The 19,700-nt window shown below is 37.6% G+C and overlaps 1 protein-coding gene across 1 annotated transcript in view; it reads right to left on the minus strand.

The window, feature by feature from the left end:
- Nucleotides 1-19,403, minus strand: part of LOC126253438 (cytochrome b-c1 complex subunit 2, mitochondrial-like) — a 52,516-nt gene extending 33,113 nt beyond the window's left edge. The window contains exons 1-5 of the mRNA XM_049954784.1: nucleotides 19,293-19,403; nucleotides 16,393-16,538; nucleotides 8,942-9,133; nucleotides 7,169-7,385; nucleotides 180-391 (exon numbers count right to left, since the gene is read on the minus strand). Of these exons, the coding sequence (XP_049810741.1) occupies nucleotides 180-391; nucleotides 7,169-7,385; nucleotides 8,942-9,133; nucleotides 16,393-16,538; nucleotides 19,293-19,337 (812 nt within the window). The 5' untranslated portion in view covers nucleotides 19,338-19,403. The remainder of the gene's footprint in view (nucleotides 1-179; nucleotides 392-7,168; nucleotides 7,386-8,941; nucleotides 9,134-16,392; nucleotides 16,539-19,292) is intronic.
- Between the last annotated feature and the right edge of the window lie 297 nt (nucleotides 19,404-19,700).

Here is a 19,700-nt window from a genome sequence, read left to right on the forward strand (position 1 = left end):
AATTGTCAAAGACAAAGGTAGTATTTACAAAATCTTATGGTGTGACAATAAAATACGTTGCACTTTTCTATTATTCTCACTCTCTCATTTTAATGGCTAAGTGTACACAATGTAAACCGTTGCAGCAGCCTTCATAAAACAAAATTACACTGTTAAAAAAGATTACAATAATTATTTACCTAACTCCTTCCGCTGCAACAGCAACATGTGCCAAACCAGATGTGTTGTTATGTCTAAGTTCTCCAGCATGGTAAGTCCCTGATGACTGGGGACCTTCACCACTTTCCAAACCAAGCGACTGGGCAAATGGGAGGACTGTGTCATGGTTAACTCCAACTCCAACCACAGCAGTTCGATTTGTAGTAAAGTAACACTTTACATAGTGCTGCAACTGTGAGGAAAGGAAGGTAGCATATCAGTTCTGGTACAAAGTAATAGTAACTCACCATATACAGGAGACGGTAAGTCACAGACAGGTACAATGAAATGAGTGCTATATATTTTAGCTTTCAGCCGAAAGTCATTCTTCTAAAGTAGGGAAAAAAAGAAAACACACACAAATCCATTGTCTCTGGCCACTATGGTGGTCCCAATGGTGGCACTTGCGTGCGCATGAGCATTTTTATTTCAGAAGATGGCCTTTTGGCTGAAAGCTAAAATATATCTAAAATGTATATATTACGAGGTGTGATAAAAAAGTAACAGGAATTTAATTTAACATGCTTTATAGATTCATTTTTAAAACTTTTTTATACCTGAAATTACAATGAAATACAGACCTTTAGCTGCTTACAAGCATTGATAAATATCAACGGAGACAGTTGAAAATGTGTGCCCCCAACTGGGACTCGAACCTGGGATCTCCTGCTTACATGGCAGATGCTCTATCCATCTGAACCATTGAGGACACAAAGGGTAGTGCAACTGCAGGGACTTATCTCTGGCATGCTCCTCCTAAGACCCACATTCCCAACTTACTGTCCACACACTACATTTGTAGTGCCCCTGCCCACTATACTCATTATTCACAGCAATCAATCTACCGATTCCCATAAGAGTTCAGGCAATGTGAGTGCATCCACACTGAAGAAGATCATTGGCCGATAAGACTTATCTATATGTCCGAAGAACAGATACCATCTTCATATAGATAAGGCTTACTGGCCAACAATCTTCTTCAGTGCGGATGCACTCACATTGCCCGAACTCTTACGGGAATCGGCAGATTGACTGCCGTGAGTAATGACTATAGAGAGCAGGGGCACTACAAATGTAGAGTGCGGACAGTAAGTTGAGAATGTGCCAGAGCGTGCCAGAGATAAGTCCCTGCAGTCACACTATCCTCTGCATCCTCAATGGCTCAGACAGACAGAGCATCTGCCATGTAAGCAGGAGACCCGGGTTTGAGCCCCGGTCAGGGCACACATTTTCAACTGTCCCCATTGATATTTATCAATACCTGTAAGCAGCTAAAGGTCTGGATTTCATTGTAATTTCATTCTTCGAGAGCTGCAAGATCACCAATGGTGTCTGTTCTTTCGGACATGTCCGAAAGAACAGATACCGTCTTCATATATTTTTTATATATTGTTGGTGTACATGTTTCTGATGTACGTCTGCATTTTCAACCATTGTGAATATTTGGTTTATTGTTTACAGGTTATACATGTTTTCAAGTGCTTGGCGAATTTTCACTTGTGAAAAACATGGGTCAAAGAATTTGCACTAAATTTTGCTTGAAAAATGGAGTGAAGTGCAGCATTACATTCAAAATGTTGATTGTGGGTTTCGGTGAATCTACGACAAGTAAGACAAGAGTTTACAAGTGGCATGAACATTTCAAAGAGTTGAGAAGACGTTGAAGATGACGACTGCCCTAGTACATCAATTAATGACAATAACGTGGAAGAAGTAAAGAATATGGTTCTGAAAAATCACCATATCACCATCAGGGAAGTTGCTGATGATGTCTGCATATACTCTGGCTCATGCCAAGCAATTAACTGAATGTTTTTGGCATGAAGCAGCAAAGTTTGTTCTGAAATTGTTGGATTTTGTCATAAAACAATATTGCATAGACATCGCTCAGGAATTTCTGAATGAAGTTGGTGACAATGCAGAACTTCTTTAAGGTTATAACAGATGACGAATGGGTATACCATACGACACTGAAACCAAAGACTAATCATCCCAATGGAAACTACCTGAAAAGTCAAGATCACAACAAATTTGACAAGTTCGATCACATGTGAAGGTTATTCTAACTGTTTTCTTCAATTAGAATGATATAGTGAATCATGAGTTCTTACCTTATTGTTGTAAGGTCAATAAGGAATACTACCTGGAAGTTATGCACCATTTGCAAGAAGCAATCCCAAGAATACAACCAGAACTGTAGCAAAATCACTTATAGGAAACTGCATCATGATAATACTCCCACTCACACCACAGAGCTGGTTCATGATATTTTAGCAAAAAACAAAACGGTCATGTTCCCTCAGCCACTTTATTTGCTCGACATGCCGCCCCCCCCCCCTCCCCCCCTTGCAACTTCTGTATATTCCTGAGACTGAAGAGCAGTACGAAAGGAAGTTGTTTTGCCATTACTGATGGCACAAAAACAAAATTGCTGAAGACGCTGAACACCATAACGGAAAGTGAGTTCCCGAGTGCTTCCAGGATTGGAAAAAGTGCTGGCATAAGTGTATTGTATCTGAACGAACACACACACACACACACACACACACACACAAACACAGTGCCCTTCCATTTCTTGTCATCAGCTAATGATTGTGCATTTGGAGGTAGTCTGTGACTACCACACTGCGAATCCCAGAAGTCAATACCCATAGCTTTCCGGCACAGGAGACCCTTTTTTGTGCATTTTCATCCTTTGTCTAGCATTGTTTCAACTGCTCTTTTAACTCTAGCATGTTAGCATGTAATGACGAATCCTTGTTTCATCTACTGTTATGAAATGTTGAGGGATTTGGGGGGGGGGGGGGTGCTTTAATGGAAATTAACTCTTCTTTTACATTTTTCAGGATTAAACCTTGTAAAAGGAGTACACTAACGAAGATCTTCATTCAATTTTACCATTTTCAGGAAAATTTTATCATCAGATTATTTACACAATAGTAACAAACAAGCAATTCAACACGTGTCTCTCTAGATTTTAGGCAAAGACCTTTCCAAGGTACATAATATTTAATCTGTAATGACGCCATATCTTTTTTAGGTCAAAAACTTTCAGAATGTCTCTAGTAGAGGATAGAGTCACTGATGCATTAATATCTAAATTTCATTGCTACAATGCTGTATTTAGCATGTAAAACTGTATGTGTGCCACAGATCTAAAAAAAAAAAAAAAAAAAAAAAAAAAAAAAAAAAAAAAAAAAACGAAGGTACTGCAATAATCTCAATGAAGTGATATTGCACAAATAAGCACAACATCAATGGGTCTTAATAAATTACCGACAAGAAGAAGGTGTTTTACTCTGTCACAGAGACTCTAGCAACAGCCACCAGTTCTTCTTCTTCTTCTTCTTCTTCTTCAAGAGCCATCAGTAAAAATGATTTCTGCATCTTCATAGTGTCAGAAGAGAAAAACAACAATACTGAAAACAACAGGGGCGATCAAGATTTTAGAGTCTTGAAATAGATCGAACTGGACCTTGGGTCAGGGTACACACTAAATGGACGCACATAGTGGTCACCTCGTATGTACCTTCGAGTGAAGAAAGATTAAATCCCTACAAAGACTTCCAAATGAATTCCAATTTGGGAGCCCAACCTGGACTGATCGTCTTGCAGCTGACACTCCTCAAAGGAAGAAAGAATCTGATAATGGATGGCTAAGAGACTGGCAACTAGATGATTGATGAGTTGGAGGTGTTGAAACCATAGAGGCAGGTAGAAGCCCAACTTCCACCACAAGAGTGCCAATTGAGCTTGGAAAGATCGGTCCTTGGAGTTTACACCCAACCAAGACCACAGACAGGGAGCTGTATAAAATGGAAAAGTCATCAACATGAAGGACAGGAGTAACCATCAAGCCCACGGAGTCCACAAGTCCAATGATGGCTGTAAATTGTAGTTCACACCAGAGCGAATGGAAGAAACAAGCATTCGTAGACAATTCACCAGTGTTCACTACAATTCACTTGTACCTATGAACAAGTCTTTACAATGGCGGACACTGAAGAGATCACAAGATAATGAGAACAATTTTGCCAACTGTACCAACAGAGTTGTTGTTTTATGTTGCCAATAATCTTCGTTCAGGCTTCACCAGATGCAACACTAGTTAAAGCCACAATGGAAAGCTTTGGTATTCAGAGAGAATTATTTTGCATGGTGAGCACACAGTTTTCGATGAAGCAAGCAAAATGAGATGGAAAATTAATTTAGGTGTCTTAATTTGTTCATGGGCATTAAATGCCTGCACTATAAATGTACTTAAAACTGAACCATGACTTCAGCTTTCCTTAGCATTATTCCAAAACTTTGCCCATGTGTCAGCTGGCACCTTTCACTGGATTCTGGTTACAACTGAGGAGGAAATATAAAAGCAGAACACTAGTTACCAATGATCAACATAGCCTGCCAACAGGCTAGCACTTATGTTCTGGTTATTAGCAAATAGTGATATTTACACTAATACTTGTTACACATTTCAATACCTGCTACAGCTCAGATAGCTCCTAATGTCTGCAGTGACATACGTGAAGCACTCCAAGTTTGTGTAAGACAGAGAATATCAATAAAATATAATTAACAAAATGTGAAATTACATAAACCTGTCCACACAGGCTGCTCGATAAAATCTGATACATATTTAGTTACAGGGCAGTTACTGTGTTCATGGGAAAATTGCTTTTATTAATCTGCTTATTGCATACAAAATCTGTAACATAACAGCGATACACTGAAAAGCCAACGAGACTGGCACACCTGCCTAATATGTTGTACGGCCTGTGCATGCTTGCAGAAGTGCCACAACATGACGGACCATGGACTCTACTAATGTCTGAAGAAGTGCTGGAGGGAATTGACACCATGAATCCTGCAGGGCTGTTCATAAATCCGAATCCTGCAGGGCTTTTCATAAATCCATAAGAGTACAAGGGGGTGGAGATCTCATTTGAACAGCAAGTTGCACGGCATATGCTCAATAATGCTCATGTCTGGGGAATCTGGTGGCCAGTGGAAGTGTTTGAACTCAGAAGAGTGTTCCTGGAGCCATTCTGTAGCAATTCTGGATATGTGGGGTGTCACATGTCCTACTGTAACTGCCCAAGTCCATCGGAATGCACAATGGTCATGAATGGATGCAAGTGATCAGACAGGACACTTACATATGTGTCACCTGTCAGGGTCGTATCTAGATGTATCAGGGGTTCCATATTACTCCAAGGGCACATGCCCCGCATCATTCCAGAGCCTCCACCAGCTTGGAAGGTCCCATATTGACATGCAGGGTCCATGGATTCATGAGTTTGTCTCCATACCTGTACACGTCCATCTGCTCGATACAATTTGAAACAAGACTCGTCTGACCAGGCAACATGTTTGCGGTCATCGACAGTCCAATGTCGGTGTTGATGTGCCCAGGAGAGGTGTAAAGCTGTGTCGTACAGTCATCAAGGGTACACGAGTGGACATATAGATGATGTTTTGTTGAGTGGTTCGCAGCTGACACTTGTTGATAGCCCAGCATTAAAATCTGCATAATTTGGGGAGGGGTTGCACTTCTGTCACATTGAATGATTCTCTTCAGTTGTCATTGGTCCCGTTCTTGCAGGATCTTTTTCTGGCCGCAGCGACATCGGAGATTTGATGTTTTACCAGAATCCTGAAAATCACGGTACCTCAGAAAATCCAGTTATAATGTGTGGTTCAGATGTAGTGTTGCCAATCAGTATTGTTCACATAGTGTAACTTGGCAAAAAATGACAAGATGGTGCTTGATGCAGGCCTGCCTCACGTCTGTTTCCCACTGCAGCAAGTGGATGGCAAGCCATCAGAGAGAGAATTGCAAACTTGTGGAAAAATAGTACCAGACATGAAATTCTGAACACAAAATACCTTTGAGGTATTTCATACCCCTTGGATAAACTAGAGGGTTTCCATTAGAAGAGGAATGTGTGACAATCTCAACTGACTACGGGCATTAATGTAGCTGCAGAGCTACCGAACAAAGCATGGAATACCTTTCAAAGAATTCCCTGTGTGGAAATGCACAGAATTCCCCAAAATTTTACAGACACCACAGCGTGAGCACTCAAATGGGTACAGCCGGTGGATGAGTAATTGCGGTCAATGCCCGAGTACTGCACTTTTATATATTTTTATTTTGAATGTACCTGTTGTTCTGCTAAATGAATAAAAAAGTTTTGCATAAACCACATCCGTTTTATTTGTCCATTTTTCAAACTGCTCAATCTTCACTTATCTATAGTGTTCAAATTACCAATGAAACTCAACTGTTGTGTAATGGTCTATTGTAAGGTTTTCAAAAGGTAATACAAATTTCCACTTTTCCAAGAAGTGCTCCTCCACATCTCCTCTTTCAAGCTGTGTGTGGTGGTGCATCATCTCAAACCATTTATTGGAGGTTCAATGGAATCTCTATAAAGAAAGGTATTCGAGAATATTTTGTAAGTAGAGTCTGCTACTTCTGAGGATTCAAAACAATGGCCACACAGTTCCTTCACTTTATGGAAAAGAAAAAATCATGTTGGGCTAATTCTAAGCTGTAACTTGAAACCAAAAGCATCAGAAAATACTCTCGTAATTCTAAGTATCAGCAGTTGCTTATTACCTGGGCAAACTTACATCTTCATGATAATGTTTTCCAGGCAAGGTGAATAATGCCCAACTGCCAAACGCAGACACTCAAAGCGTTAACAAGGAATCATCAGACTTTACACGTTGGCACTAGCCAAAATTTTTTTGCTACTCTTGGCGAACAACATTTTAAAAACAAAAGTCAAATTTCATAAATATACAAAATAAAAATGCTGATTGACAATTTCTGACTCAGAGTGGACACAAAACATGGAACTGTTTAAGCTTTCCTTCACAAAAATTGCGACTTCAACAAATGCTGTTGCAGCTCAGGAGTGATGCCAGCACAACGGTACGAAAGTACAAAGTAATAACTTACTGTCTCAGAGCTAAGTTTTCCCACCAAATGCGGTGGACAGAATATGGAATTTCCAAGACCCGTTCTGTAGGCAGCTGTATGCAGAAGGTCAAGTGCTCGGACAGGATCTGGAATACTGGCCAGCTCATATTTCAGGCGAGGTAAATTGTCTGACAGTTCCCACGGTTTGAATGCTTGTTTGGTAGCGACATCTTCCAAGTATTTTAAAGTGTCTTCCCTGAAACAAGTAGGAAATATTAACATTGCAAGGTAAGATCAGAAATTTAATTTCTTCAATTACATAAAGATCCTAAACAACACTAATTTCAAAATTAATTACAATTATAAGCAGCAGTCCTTTGGCATATTTAAATGTTTTAATGAAATTAAAACAACATAGGCAACACTGCCTTCACAGAAAGAATTTATTGTCAGCATTTAGTTTTTGCATTGCTATGAACTTCATAATTTCGGTTAATTCATCCATAATTATCGACAAATATCATATATTATTTGTGTGTTCAGTCTTTCATTCCTTCCTTCCAAGTTTCCACAAGATAATCTCAGCCAACGTTACTCTCACTAATGAAACCAGTGACTGTGTGTTCAGTTTAGATGAATAAATCATCTCAGTAAAGTATAAAAAAATTTTGTTGTTACAATGTGTAGACTACATCATTTCTTTATGCAAGGTGACCACTTTCAACCACACTTCACAGCTGTTGTCAGACCTAATGATTACACACAAAGAAAAATAGTCAGAAAATGCCAATGGGTTAAAATACTACATGCAATAAAGTACCCACAACACAACACAGCTGTTACTGCAGTAACTCATCCCTTTATGTAACTACAGCCTGCCATACTGAATGGTGTACAGACAAGTTGTGATTTCCAGTAAAGGCTGTTGAGGTACGTTTCGTTTATTTTATGTAGTATTTTAAACAACAGACCTTTATTTCTCTTTGACTGTTATCATTATGCTTGCAGAGGACCAGAATGTGCGATCGAAAAGAGTCACTTTATAAAAATAGTAGTGATCCAAATAATAATGAAGTTTTTTATGTATATACTTCAAATAATACTGATTAAATAAGAAAAATTTGAAAGCAATGTATTTGGCATCGTGTGTGCATGTTTTTAGAACAAGAAACTTTTAACTGGAACAAAATATAATGTTGCAACAAACATCTTCAACTTAGAATTGAAATTCTTAAAGTTTTCTATTACCATTTTTCATTTCTGCTTACAGACCATTAAAAGTATATATAATGCCCCCTTTCCTGTAAAATGGGTTTTATAAATCTTTTCTCTGTTTAGTGATTAATGAGTCACTCTGTTCCAATCATCAAACATTACATTAGTCCAATGAAGGAGTATAACTATGTACCAACATGGCATAGTTAAACAAGGTGTAGTTAGAACTCCTGAGGAGCTCAAACAGTAAGCTGCAAGACAACACATTGCATTCTGGTTAAGACCTTCCTCTGTGCTCAGGTAAGGTCATCCAAAAATATGATAGCTTAGGATATAAGTAAACAAGCTTTTACATTTCAGTGTCAATGACTGGAGATTATTATTGTGGTGAAGATAATAGCAGTCATTTATTGCCCATGATCCTGAATGTAATACTCACAAGAAATGTTTCAATCTGTCTACAATCCCACAAAATTTAAAATGTTCCAATTTCACTACTGTATCATCAAAAATAATAAAAAGTCACCTTCAACATGGTTGTATTTATCTATTATAGTTTAATACTACAATGTACAATACATTTCATGACAAACTTACAGTGCATCTCTGTTTGCTTCAAGAGTGTACATCACAACTTCTCTGTCAGCCTGGACACTCAGGCTACCCCCAACTTGTTGAATATTACGTACAATTCCAAAGTGGGTGGAATTCTTTGTTGATAGACCTGTTGCTATCCTCAGAACATGGGTGCTGCCATAATTATCCCACGTCTCATTCCGGGAGCCAGCCCTGTCAAAACGTAAATAATAATAACTACAATAAAATAGAAATCAGTTAACAAACTTGTAATCAGAAGCACACTACGTCCAGTTCCCATCATAATGCTAAAGAATCTGCTGCTCAAATGTAGCAATGACAACGCTTGAGAAACAAAACAATAGCTTTCACCTTCAATGTCAATTAATAATAATACAGCATCCAGTCCAAGCTGCAGGAGATGGCAGTCGTGTGTGAGGTGTGTTTGCTTGTAAGAAAGATGATGAGACTTACCAAACAAAAGCGCTGGCAGTCTATCGACCTGCCAGCGCTTTTGTTTGGTAAGTCTCATCATCTTTCTTTTTAGATATATTTTTTCCACGTGGAATGTTTCCCTCTGTTATATATATATATATATATATATATATATATATATATATATATATATATCTGTGTGTGTGTGTGTGTGTGTGTGTGTGTGTGTGTGTGTGTGTGTGTGTGTGTGTGTGTGTGAGTGAGAGAGAAAGAGAGAGAGAGAGAGAGAGAGTGTGTGTGTGAGTGAGCGAGAGAGAGAGAGAGAGAGAGAGAGAGAGAGAGAGAGAGAAACTTTGTGTATAACAGTCTTATCGTTGTGACTGTCTGCAATTTAACATGTCATCTTTATGGTCAGTAGCAATATATATTTTTCTTACATCATTAGAATACACTATGAGCTACAGATTGCAGCAATAAATCTATGGAAATCAACAACTCAACCAATTACTAAAGATAACAGAAATATTCAGCAATGATATAAATATGGCTTTTGGAACAGACAAATGTAAGAAAAATAGCATAGTCAAGGGAAAACACACTAAACAAGAAGATTACATATTGGATAACCACAGCGACTGCATAGAAGCGATGGAAAAAACAGATGCTTATAAATATCTAGGATACAGACAAAAAATAGGAATAGATAATACAAATATTAAAGAAGAACTAAAAGAAAAATATAGACAAAGACTAACAAAAATACTGGAAACAGAATTGACAGCAAGAAACAAGACAAAAGCTATAAATACTTACGCTATACCAATATTGACCTACTCATTTGGAGTAGTGAAATGGAGTAACACAGGCCTAGAAGCACTCAATACACTTACACGATCACAATGCCACAAATATAGAATACATCACATACATTCAGCAACAGAAAGATTCACATTAAGCAGAAAGGAAGGAGGAAGAGGATTTATCGACATAAAAAACCTACATTATGGACAGGTAGACAATTTAAGAAAATTCTTTCTAGAACGAGCAGAAACTAGCAAAATACACAAAGCAATCACTCATATAAATACATCGGCTACACCACTGCAATTTCATAACCACTTCTACAACCCTTCAGATCACATAACATCAACAGATACGAAGAAAGTAAATTGGAAAAAGAAAACACTACATGGCAAGCACCCGTGTCATCTAACACAGCCACACATCGATCAAGACGCATCCAACACATGGCTAAGAAAAGGCAGTATATACAGTGAGGCGGAAGGATTCATGATTGCAATACAGGATCAAACAATAAATACCAGATATTACAGCAAGCATATTATTAAAGATCCCAATACCACAACAGATCAATGCAGACTTTGCAAACAACAAATAGAAACAGTAGATCACATCACAAGCGGGTGTACAATACTAGCAAATACAGAATACCCCAGAAGACATGACAAAGTAGCAAAAATAGTACATCAACAGCTTGCCTTACAACATAAACTTATAAAACAACACGTTCCCACATACAAGTATGCACCACAAAATGTACTGGAGAATGATTAATACAAATTATACTGGAACAGAACCATTATAACAGATAAAACAACACCACATAACAAACCTGACATCATACTCATCAATAAAAGGAAGAAATTAACACAACTAATCGAAATATCCATACCCAATACAACTAATATACAAAAGAAAACAGGAGAAAAACATTGAAAAATACATCCAACTGGCTGAGGAAGTCAAGGACATGTGGCATCAGGATAAAGTTGACATTATACCAATTATACTATCAACTACAGGAGTCATACCACACAATATCCACCGTACATCAATGCAATACAGCTACATCCAAACTTATATATACAACTACAGAAATCCGTAATTATTGATACATGTTCAATTACCCGAAAGTTCCTAAATGCAATATAACATATACTGTACAGTTAAAAGGAAGTCACGCTTGATCAAGGTCCGCGTCACTTTCCATTTTTGACCAGACATAACGTCTGAGAAAAGAAAGAAATAATAATAATAATAATAATAATAATAATAATAGTTTGTAATGGGCTTACAATCTTGTGACAGAGGTTCCACAGCTCATGTAGTATTTTTCTCCAATGAAGCCATTTCTTCCTCCATTGCTTTTCTGCAGCACTCATGGCCTAGAGACTTAATAGCCTCTGTATAATTCTAAGTTCTTATTTCAACTGGTATTATTTCAGTAAGATGATCTGATTTCTTCAGTTGTTGCTTATTTAATTCTCTCTCACTAGAACTTCCTTGTACACGATTTTTCATCATTCATTTTGCTTGCCATTGTCCTTCCAGTTTCCTCGGACTCACAGCCAGCATCCTTGCTCTAAATAACCTGTTTTTTCCTATTCAATCCAGACTCTAAAGCCACCAGTTCCACTGAAGCAAGCACTAAAGATTCCTTCTGGATCCCATATATTTCACCTTCACTTTCGAATATGAATTAATCACTTCATTCCAAAAATATAACTTTTTTGTGGATAGCTTGCGAAGTATATTGCCACTCACATGACTTTTACTAGTTCTATTTAACACATAAACAGCCATGTTTATGTTTCTGTGGTTAAAAGCTTAGGCCAATCCTGAGCTAGCAAAATGGTTCAAGCTAGTTCCACAATAGTTCCGCTGGTACGCTCAGCGCATCTGTTCAGCTCTGCAGTGTGAAGATTTACGTCAATATTGTCAAATTCCAAATCGCCATCAAATTAAGTGCTTTTGGTGATTGTCCACAAAAATTCCTCACACTGTTCAGCATTTCCGCAGTCTTCTCTGCAAGACTTCTGATTGAGAAAATGTACAATTTGCTGTTTTGAAAAATCACAGGTAAAAAACAAAAAATATTCAGCTCCTCTTAGCAATTTACATTCCTTAGCTACATACATGTCAGCATGAATCACTTCTCCAGGTTGTGTAATACACTGCCTTCATGAGCAAACACTGCTCTGATGCTGCTTTTCCATAACACACGTATCACAAAATTCTTCACCAAAGTGTTCAAATTATACACTTCATTAATTGTTGAACAAGGCATTTGTTCTGATGACACAGGCGTTCATACCAAATCTGCAGAGATTCCTTCGACTACAAGGATTAACTGGTATTGTCATTCATATCCTTATCACCTTCAACAAATCCCCAATGCATATGGCACATGCCGTAACAACATCATTGTGTTGGATGTCAGGCTCGTCTTCTGATGAATACAAACCTAGCCCCCTGTCCATAACAAATGATACAAAAAGATTTTTTTTCACCCTTCTGGAGTATACACAACATTGTCCATACGGCATAAAATCCACTCAAAAAAAGTTTCAAAATAAATAGTCCCTTTTTATAGTCCATTCATTGTCAAATTGTTGCCCATATGTATCTTGTAACCCCCCACTCCTTCCCAAATCCAGTTATTGTCCACAATAAGCGAAGTCTTTAATGAAAAATGTGAGAGGAGTGAAGATTACAATAAACTTTCTAGTTAACTTAGCTTTTCATGCAGAGTTGGCTCCAGTTCTTCTTGTCTAGGGGTCTGATTCTTCAAGCTGAAATTCTAACATTTTAGGTCCTCATGGTTGAATTGATCTAAATAAATTTGAAGATTCTTGTTGCAGAATTTTTGTTGTTACATTAATATATTTTGTCACATATTAATATATTATAAAGTCTTGAATTTTCACGTTAACATAACCTGAAATTACATTGTTCGCCCAGATACAAAAATACGTCCAATCACATCAGAGGCATGCTTACTACTACTACATTATGCGGTAATAACAATATTTCAAAGGGTTCACAATTTTTCTTGACAAATGAGTTTCTATTAATTTCGATTATTATTTCATAAATCAATGCAGAAGTAAACACAATAAACAGTCCCAAATTGTGTAATTAATAATAGAAATTTTAAGTGTGCCAAATAATTCATAATTTTAACTGTCATTCAGAGCTAGTACTTATTGATTGTAACATTGAAAATAAAGTAATTCCTTCTCAAAAATATTAGCTTGAAATACAACACACTGTGGATAAAATTATATGAAAATTTTCAGAAAAGCAGCTGTGATAATATTGACCTGTCCAAAATTCAAAAAAATAATACTGGTATCAACAACCACTGTTGAGGAAAAGTAATGGAAATAAGCGTCCGATCCTGCCCGTCTGCTTTGACCCCTGCCCGTCTGCTTTGACCCATGACGTCACAAATATGGCGGAAACAAAAACAAACACACACACACTTTCCACAAGAAGCCTATTGACACTAACGGGACACGCGCGAGAAATTGGGTGTTTTGGGTGGGGGGCAAACTAAATATAAACAAATTTAGACGCCTTGCGTAGCTAAAACGTGTAAGTGAAGACAGCCATGCATGAATACCCACCCACCTCCCCAGGTGTCGTAACCCCTTCAACCCATAGAAGATAAAGATGCTTCAGTAGCTGATTAGTGTTTTTTGTCTTTTTAAAAAAAAAAATCTCACGGGATAGAACGAGCAGATCAGAAAGATAAATATAATAAACTAAAACAGAAATTGGAGGAAACAGATAATTAAAATAAGTAATAAGTGTTTTTAAATAAAAAAAAAAATCTCAAGAGATAGAACGAACAGATGAGAAAAGTAAATAAAATAAGATAAAACAGAACTGGAGACAGCCACACTCAAACCAAACTCCGCGCCGTCATGACGTCACACACGACAACACCCTTACGTCACGGGTCAAAGCCGACGCGTGGGATCGGACGCTTCTGTCGACCCAAAGTAATGCTAGAGGAGGATGTCCTGTTACAACCTGTAGTGGTTTTGTGAACTTAACCAACAATGTGACCACTCAGTTTTCTTAGTCATGTGATTCATCACCTCACAAATAGTGGCCCACAAGTCCTCATCCTATTCTGCTCCTATTACTTCACTAATGAAAACCTGGCCAGGTAGTTAATTTTTATTTTATTTAGTGACACTTCTTTGTTTTTGTTTAGCACTGACTCTTTTATATGGCAAATACACCAAAAACAAAACAATTAACCTTATTTTTGTTTGTAGAATTATATATTTGATGATTTAACTTTCCTACCAGTGGCATCATCTGCATTTCTCATTTCTTTAGCATTTTCTTTGGTAGCTAATAGAGCTACTAACTTGGCCTATTTACCCCTCCAATAAGCACCATGATTTTCATCACATGCTAACATGTTCATTACATATTTTAGTGTCTTATCTTCAGATCTGGCCACAACAACTGTCATAGGCTCTCTCCACCATCTGGCAATGTGCCAAGCAGTCACAACATCAAGGATATTCATCAGATTTCACAGTGAGCCACTGCACGCAAAGAACCAAGTCTTCAAGATTAGTGAGATCTGTAACGATGTCATCACCACCTGGATCCATATGAAAACTGAAAAATTCTGACTCTTAAGAACATGCAATTTGTTTTGTTTTCTGTTCGAATGCAAAATGTAGCTTGCTCGACATACCTTTCGTACCCACACACATAACCAACACCACCATTGCTTTTGCTTCAGCAGTTCTATCATCTGACATTCCATGTTTTTAGCACTGCATTAAACATGTTTAGTTGAGCTTTTGTTGCATACACTGTCAAAGGCTCAGACCTTTCGTACATTGCCAATAAACACATCGTTTGCATCTTCTGATATACGTGATAATTTTCTTACTGCTAACTTCTGTATCATCCAGTTTTCACCCTCTCACTGTTTCTCAGTACCATGGAAATCCACTGTAGCCCCATAAAACAAGTCAGATTTACAGCTGCAAAAAATTCACACTAGAATGTGCCAGACAATTTACTGTGTAACAATATGAACCATGCAAATAAAGCAACACAGGCAAACATATTTCTGGTATCACGAGATGCAAAATGATAGTCCCAAATTTCTTTCTTTGAAAGAGCTATGGACTGGGTCCCATAACATACTGTAAAAATTCAACAAAAAAGGCACAACATATATTGTTATTGTTAAATTACAAATGTTGGCAATAGAAGCACACTGCGAACACTTGTGTACCAAAGTTTTATGATACATTTTGAGAACCATTCCTGCAATGAAAACACACACACACACACACACACACACACACACACACACACACAACAACACCAAAAGCTTTCAAATTTGTCAGGAGACAAAAAACATGATTGCTAGTATTCCCCAGTTCTTAATGTAGGCCCAGTTTTGCATAATTATTTTGCTAATTGTAAGGTGCTCAGCCTAATGCCAGAAGTTGTAAAACTAAATTATTTCTAGGCATTATTGCTCCTATGGCCTTATTCCATCCTCAAAGTTTTCTAGGCTTAGTAACTACAGCGTTTCCCTTGAGTTAATTTTGAACAGTCACATGTCAGCCTAAAATAAAGTTCAAATGGCTCTGAGCACTATGCGACTTAACTTCTGAGGTCATCAGTCGCCTAGAATTTAGAACTAATTAAACCTAACTAACCTAAGGGCATCACACACATCCATGCCCGAGGCAGGATTCGAACCTGCGACCGTAGCGGTCGCTCGGTTCCACACTGCAGCTCATAGAACCGCACGGCCACTCCGGCCAGCTTAAAATAAAGTGTTCAATCTTTTCTGGATATAGAGTCATATCATATTGAAAATTAGATATCACTAATGGATAAAACCAACATTTCATAGTCTCTGCTGTGCACCGTATCACAATTTCAAAAGCTGTTCGTTTGTTTCACATGTTGAGTGGAGGGGGGAAACTTAATTTGTTGATGATGGGAGGTGTAGCAACCTGCTGTTGCCCATTGGCAAACACTGAGAAAACTTTTATGTTATCTCATTCAAGCTGCAGAAGCCTACACACTCAGCATCGAAATTTTTAAAACATTGTGTAGATTACTGAATCTAACATAACGCTTGCACCTTAATAAAACAATTATTTTGTCCTCATTTATTTGGCTGAAGTAATCAGTCCAAAACATTGGACAGTCAAACCCGATTCTTTAAATATACTTACCGAAATAGAACAGAAACTCTGGAAATTGGAGAATAGTTCTCCAATGATGCCACAACCAGTTTATTCGGCAAAACGGTTGTCTTCACACCTTCCTTTGGTGAACCTGGGCTAGGGTGGGTTGCGGCTTGTGCAGCAAAAGTTCGAACCTACAAAAAACATTTTCAAAATTAGGTGTGCGACAGAGGCTTCACACAGAAGGCAATGCTTAATATATCTGAGATCAGTGAGACAGAATGGGATACAACTGTGGCACTGGTTTGGACTGAAAAGTTTACTGATGTGAGCTAAGGTAACTAACAGGTGCAACTTCTAAGTTTTGAAGTCAGAATAATTACAGTCATTCCCAACCTTTACAGCAGGAGACCAAAAGCCAACATCCATTCATTAGTGACAGCAACCAATATTGTCATAATTTTCAGCTCATCTACCATGCTATTGCATTTCAACATTGCATGGTGTCAGTGGCAGATTCAGTGTGATTGTACCACCTTCTTCCCCATCCCCTAACACATTCTGTACTTATGTGCAATAAATGTTCACATATGCATCAAAACACTCCGAGAGATTTGTTAATTCTCTGTGTTTTCTGGACTTACCTCATCATTTTACTTTTGTGGCAAGAAGTATGTAAATACGACAAAAGGTATTAAGTATGCCGTGAATGTACAAGCAGTACTGTCAATATTCAGCAAATTATGGCTGCCAGACTACAATCATTTCCCAGAAATAACAACAGTCTTTCCTCTACTCAGTATGGTTTCTAGGAAAATAAAAACACAAATCACAAAGCCTTTTGAGATTCGAAAATCACAATATACTTTTGCAAAAGTTGGATTCTTATGGGACAAGTAAAACTGCCCATGGCTGGCTCAGCAATTATGTCAAAGACCAAGCACAGTACGTTCATATAAGTAAAGTCAATCAATTAGGAATCCTAAATAGGGTGCATTCATCTACACAAGTCATAAAACATGGTGTGCCTAGGCCTCAGTTCTAGATCCTTTGTAATTTCTACTTTATATAAATGACCTACACTCCTCCCTACCTATTAGTAAGGAGTTTCAGTTTGCTGGTGACACTATTTCCATATCTCAAATACTAAGTCCTTGTCTCAAATACAGACGGATCTGCCCTGTCAGTAGTTAATAGAAATACACCCCAAAGAGACTCATGGCTTGTGTCAAACAGACTCCTCCTCAACGCAAAAGGAGACATTATGCCCAACATTCCACACCGTTCAGATCAGAACTCCCCACTTCCAACAGTAAGTGGCAACAATGTTGAATTTGTCAATGGGACTAAATCCTTAGGGATTTACATCACTGACATATTCACATGGAAAAATCACATCGACATTATTAGCTGCAAGCTTAGCTAAGTCTGTTTTACACTCCACTCAGCGAGGAATGTGCTGAATGCCAGCACATTGCAACACATGTATTATGAACTTTTCCATTTAGTACTACACTATGGAATTATTTTTGGGGTCATAGCACTGAATCAGTTAAATTATTTATGGAAAAAAATAATCGTGTACAAACAACAGAAACCTGTAAACCACTCTTTAAAAAATTAAAACATACTACCTGTCTCTAGTCAATATATCTTTCAACTGCTCTGTTATATGAAAAAAAATATCAGCAGATTGAACAGGATTCTTGACAGCGCCCCCTGTGACAGGTCAAAAAAGGAGTCAAGACTCGTTCCTCATTCTACTAAACTGGATAGTAATGGTGATAAATGTGAATCAAACAATACAAAATCTCTTGAAAGGAGTAGAAAACATTCAAGAACTAGCAAAATTTTTTTAAAAAAAACAACTTAAGACCCTTCCTAACAAAGCATTGCATGTACAGCATTAAAGACTTTCTTCAATGTGACCCATCATAAATTATATCATATATATTTTGATTATCTTTCAAAACTACAGTTTTTTATTAGGGCCAATTTATTAAAATTATTTTCAACACATATTTAATATTTTCAGTGTGATGTACACTGTAAGAACCAACGTTATGTATGTAGATGTTCTCATATCATCTGACTATGCCCGTAAGGTGTTGTACACTTTAGTACATCATATGACGGAGTGGATCAATAAAGATACAATACAAAACGACGGATCAGTCTGTTACCCCAACCTATTTTCTGCTGCTTCTATGCTGAAATTGGAACTTTTTTAAAAATAGCAGCTTCGGTTAAAATTTTATTTTTCTTTCTTTTGTGTGTATTATATACCAGAACCTTCAACAATTGAAAGTGGTAAATCACAGCTGCCTGCTTCCTCAAGACTATGAATGGATGAACACTAACTGAAACTGGAAATCTGTATCGTTGTGCAGAAATAGCCTGAAGCAGCTGCTTCCACTTGTTAATGTGTAATTTCATTCGTTAGACTCCTGTTGATATTCCTTTCTTATGGTGTTCAAAGAACAACCAAGTGTGAGTGAATAGATGACCAGTGATCTCTGAACACGAAACATATTACTGTCAATTGTTGAGGTACTACTCGGCTAGCAAGAATTAATTGTATTGCTATTCTGTGAACATATTTACAATGTCCGTCCATTCGGTGCACTGACAACAATATCTTCAAGCATACAGTTATTTAACCTTCGAGGTCGTGAGGTTAATAATTTCGGCATTGACCTGGTATACTTCTAGTTTCCTACAACGAAATTAGCACTGGCAAAGCTTCCACAGGAAACAAAAAAAAAAAGTCTTAGTTTGGTGAGGGGCAAATATGAAACACTACGGTAACTTTTTCTTTGCTGCATCGTCTGCAACCTCTCCACTGTATTCAAAGTCACAGGTTAAAAATGATTCAGAGGGAACAGATTCCCTTCTTCACCGAGAGCACATACACAATAGCCTATTTAATAAACTGATGTAAAACTTACTGAAGCTACTCGTAAAATCGGTTTTTTCAAGGCGTTGCTAGCCATTCTTTACTATTTTACTGCCCCAGCCGCTAATGATAGAGCTAGAGCAGCGATATTATAGTATGGAAGAACACCTTACAGATGCTCTTGCGCAAAGCTCTTGCTAATCCACCAAACGCTTTCGAAAACCTGCAATTTTTTCAATGAATATTCTTCAAATTATTTGTAGCGTACCACTGAATTTTCTTTAACCATTCATTAGTAGCGCTTTCGTAAGAAACTACGAATTTCTGAATAATACAATCTCTACCGAAAATACTCGAGCATCACACCCATGGAATCAAAACTTAAATCGCTTTCAGTAACAAAGGAACCAAATTTAAAATTTATCAATTTATTAATTTATAGGGGAATTGGTTCCAGTAG

The sequence above is a fragment of the Schistocerca nitens genome, chromosome 4 (assembly GCF_023898315.1).
Source record: "Schistocerca nitens isolate TAMUIC-IGC-003100 chromosome 4, iqSchNite1.1, whole genome shotgun sequence".
Lineage (NCBI taxonomy): Eukaryota > Metazoa > Arthropoda > Insecta > Orthoptera > Acrididae > Schistocerca > Schistocerca nitens.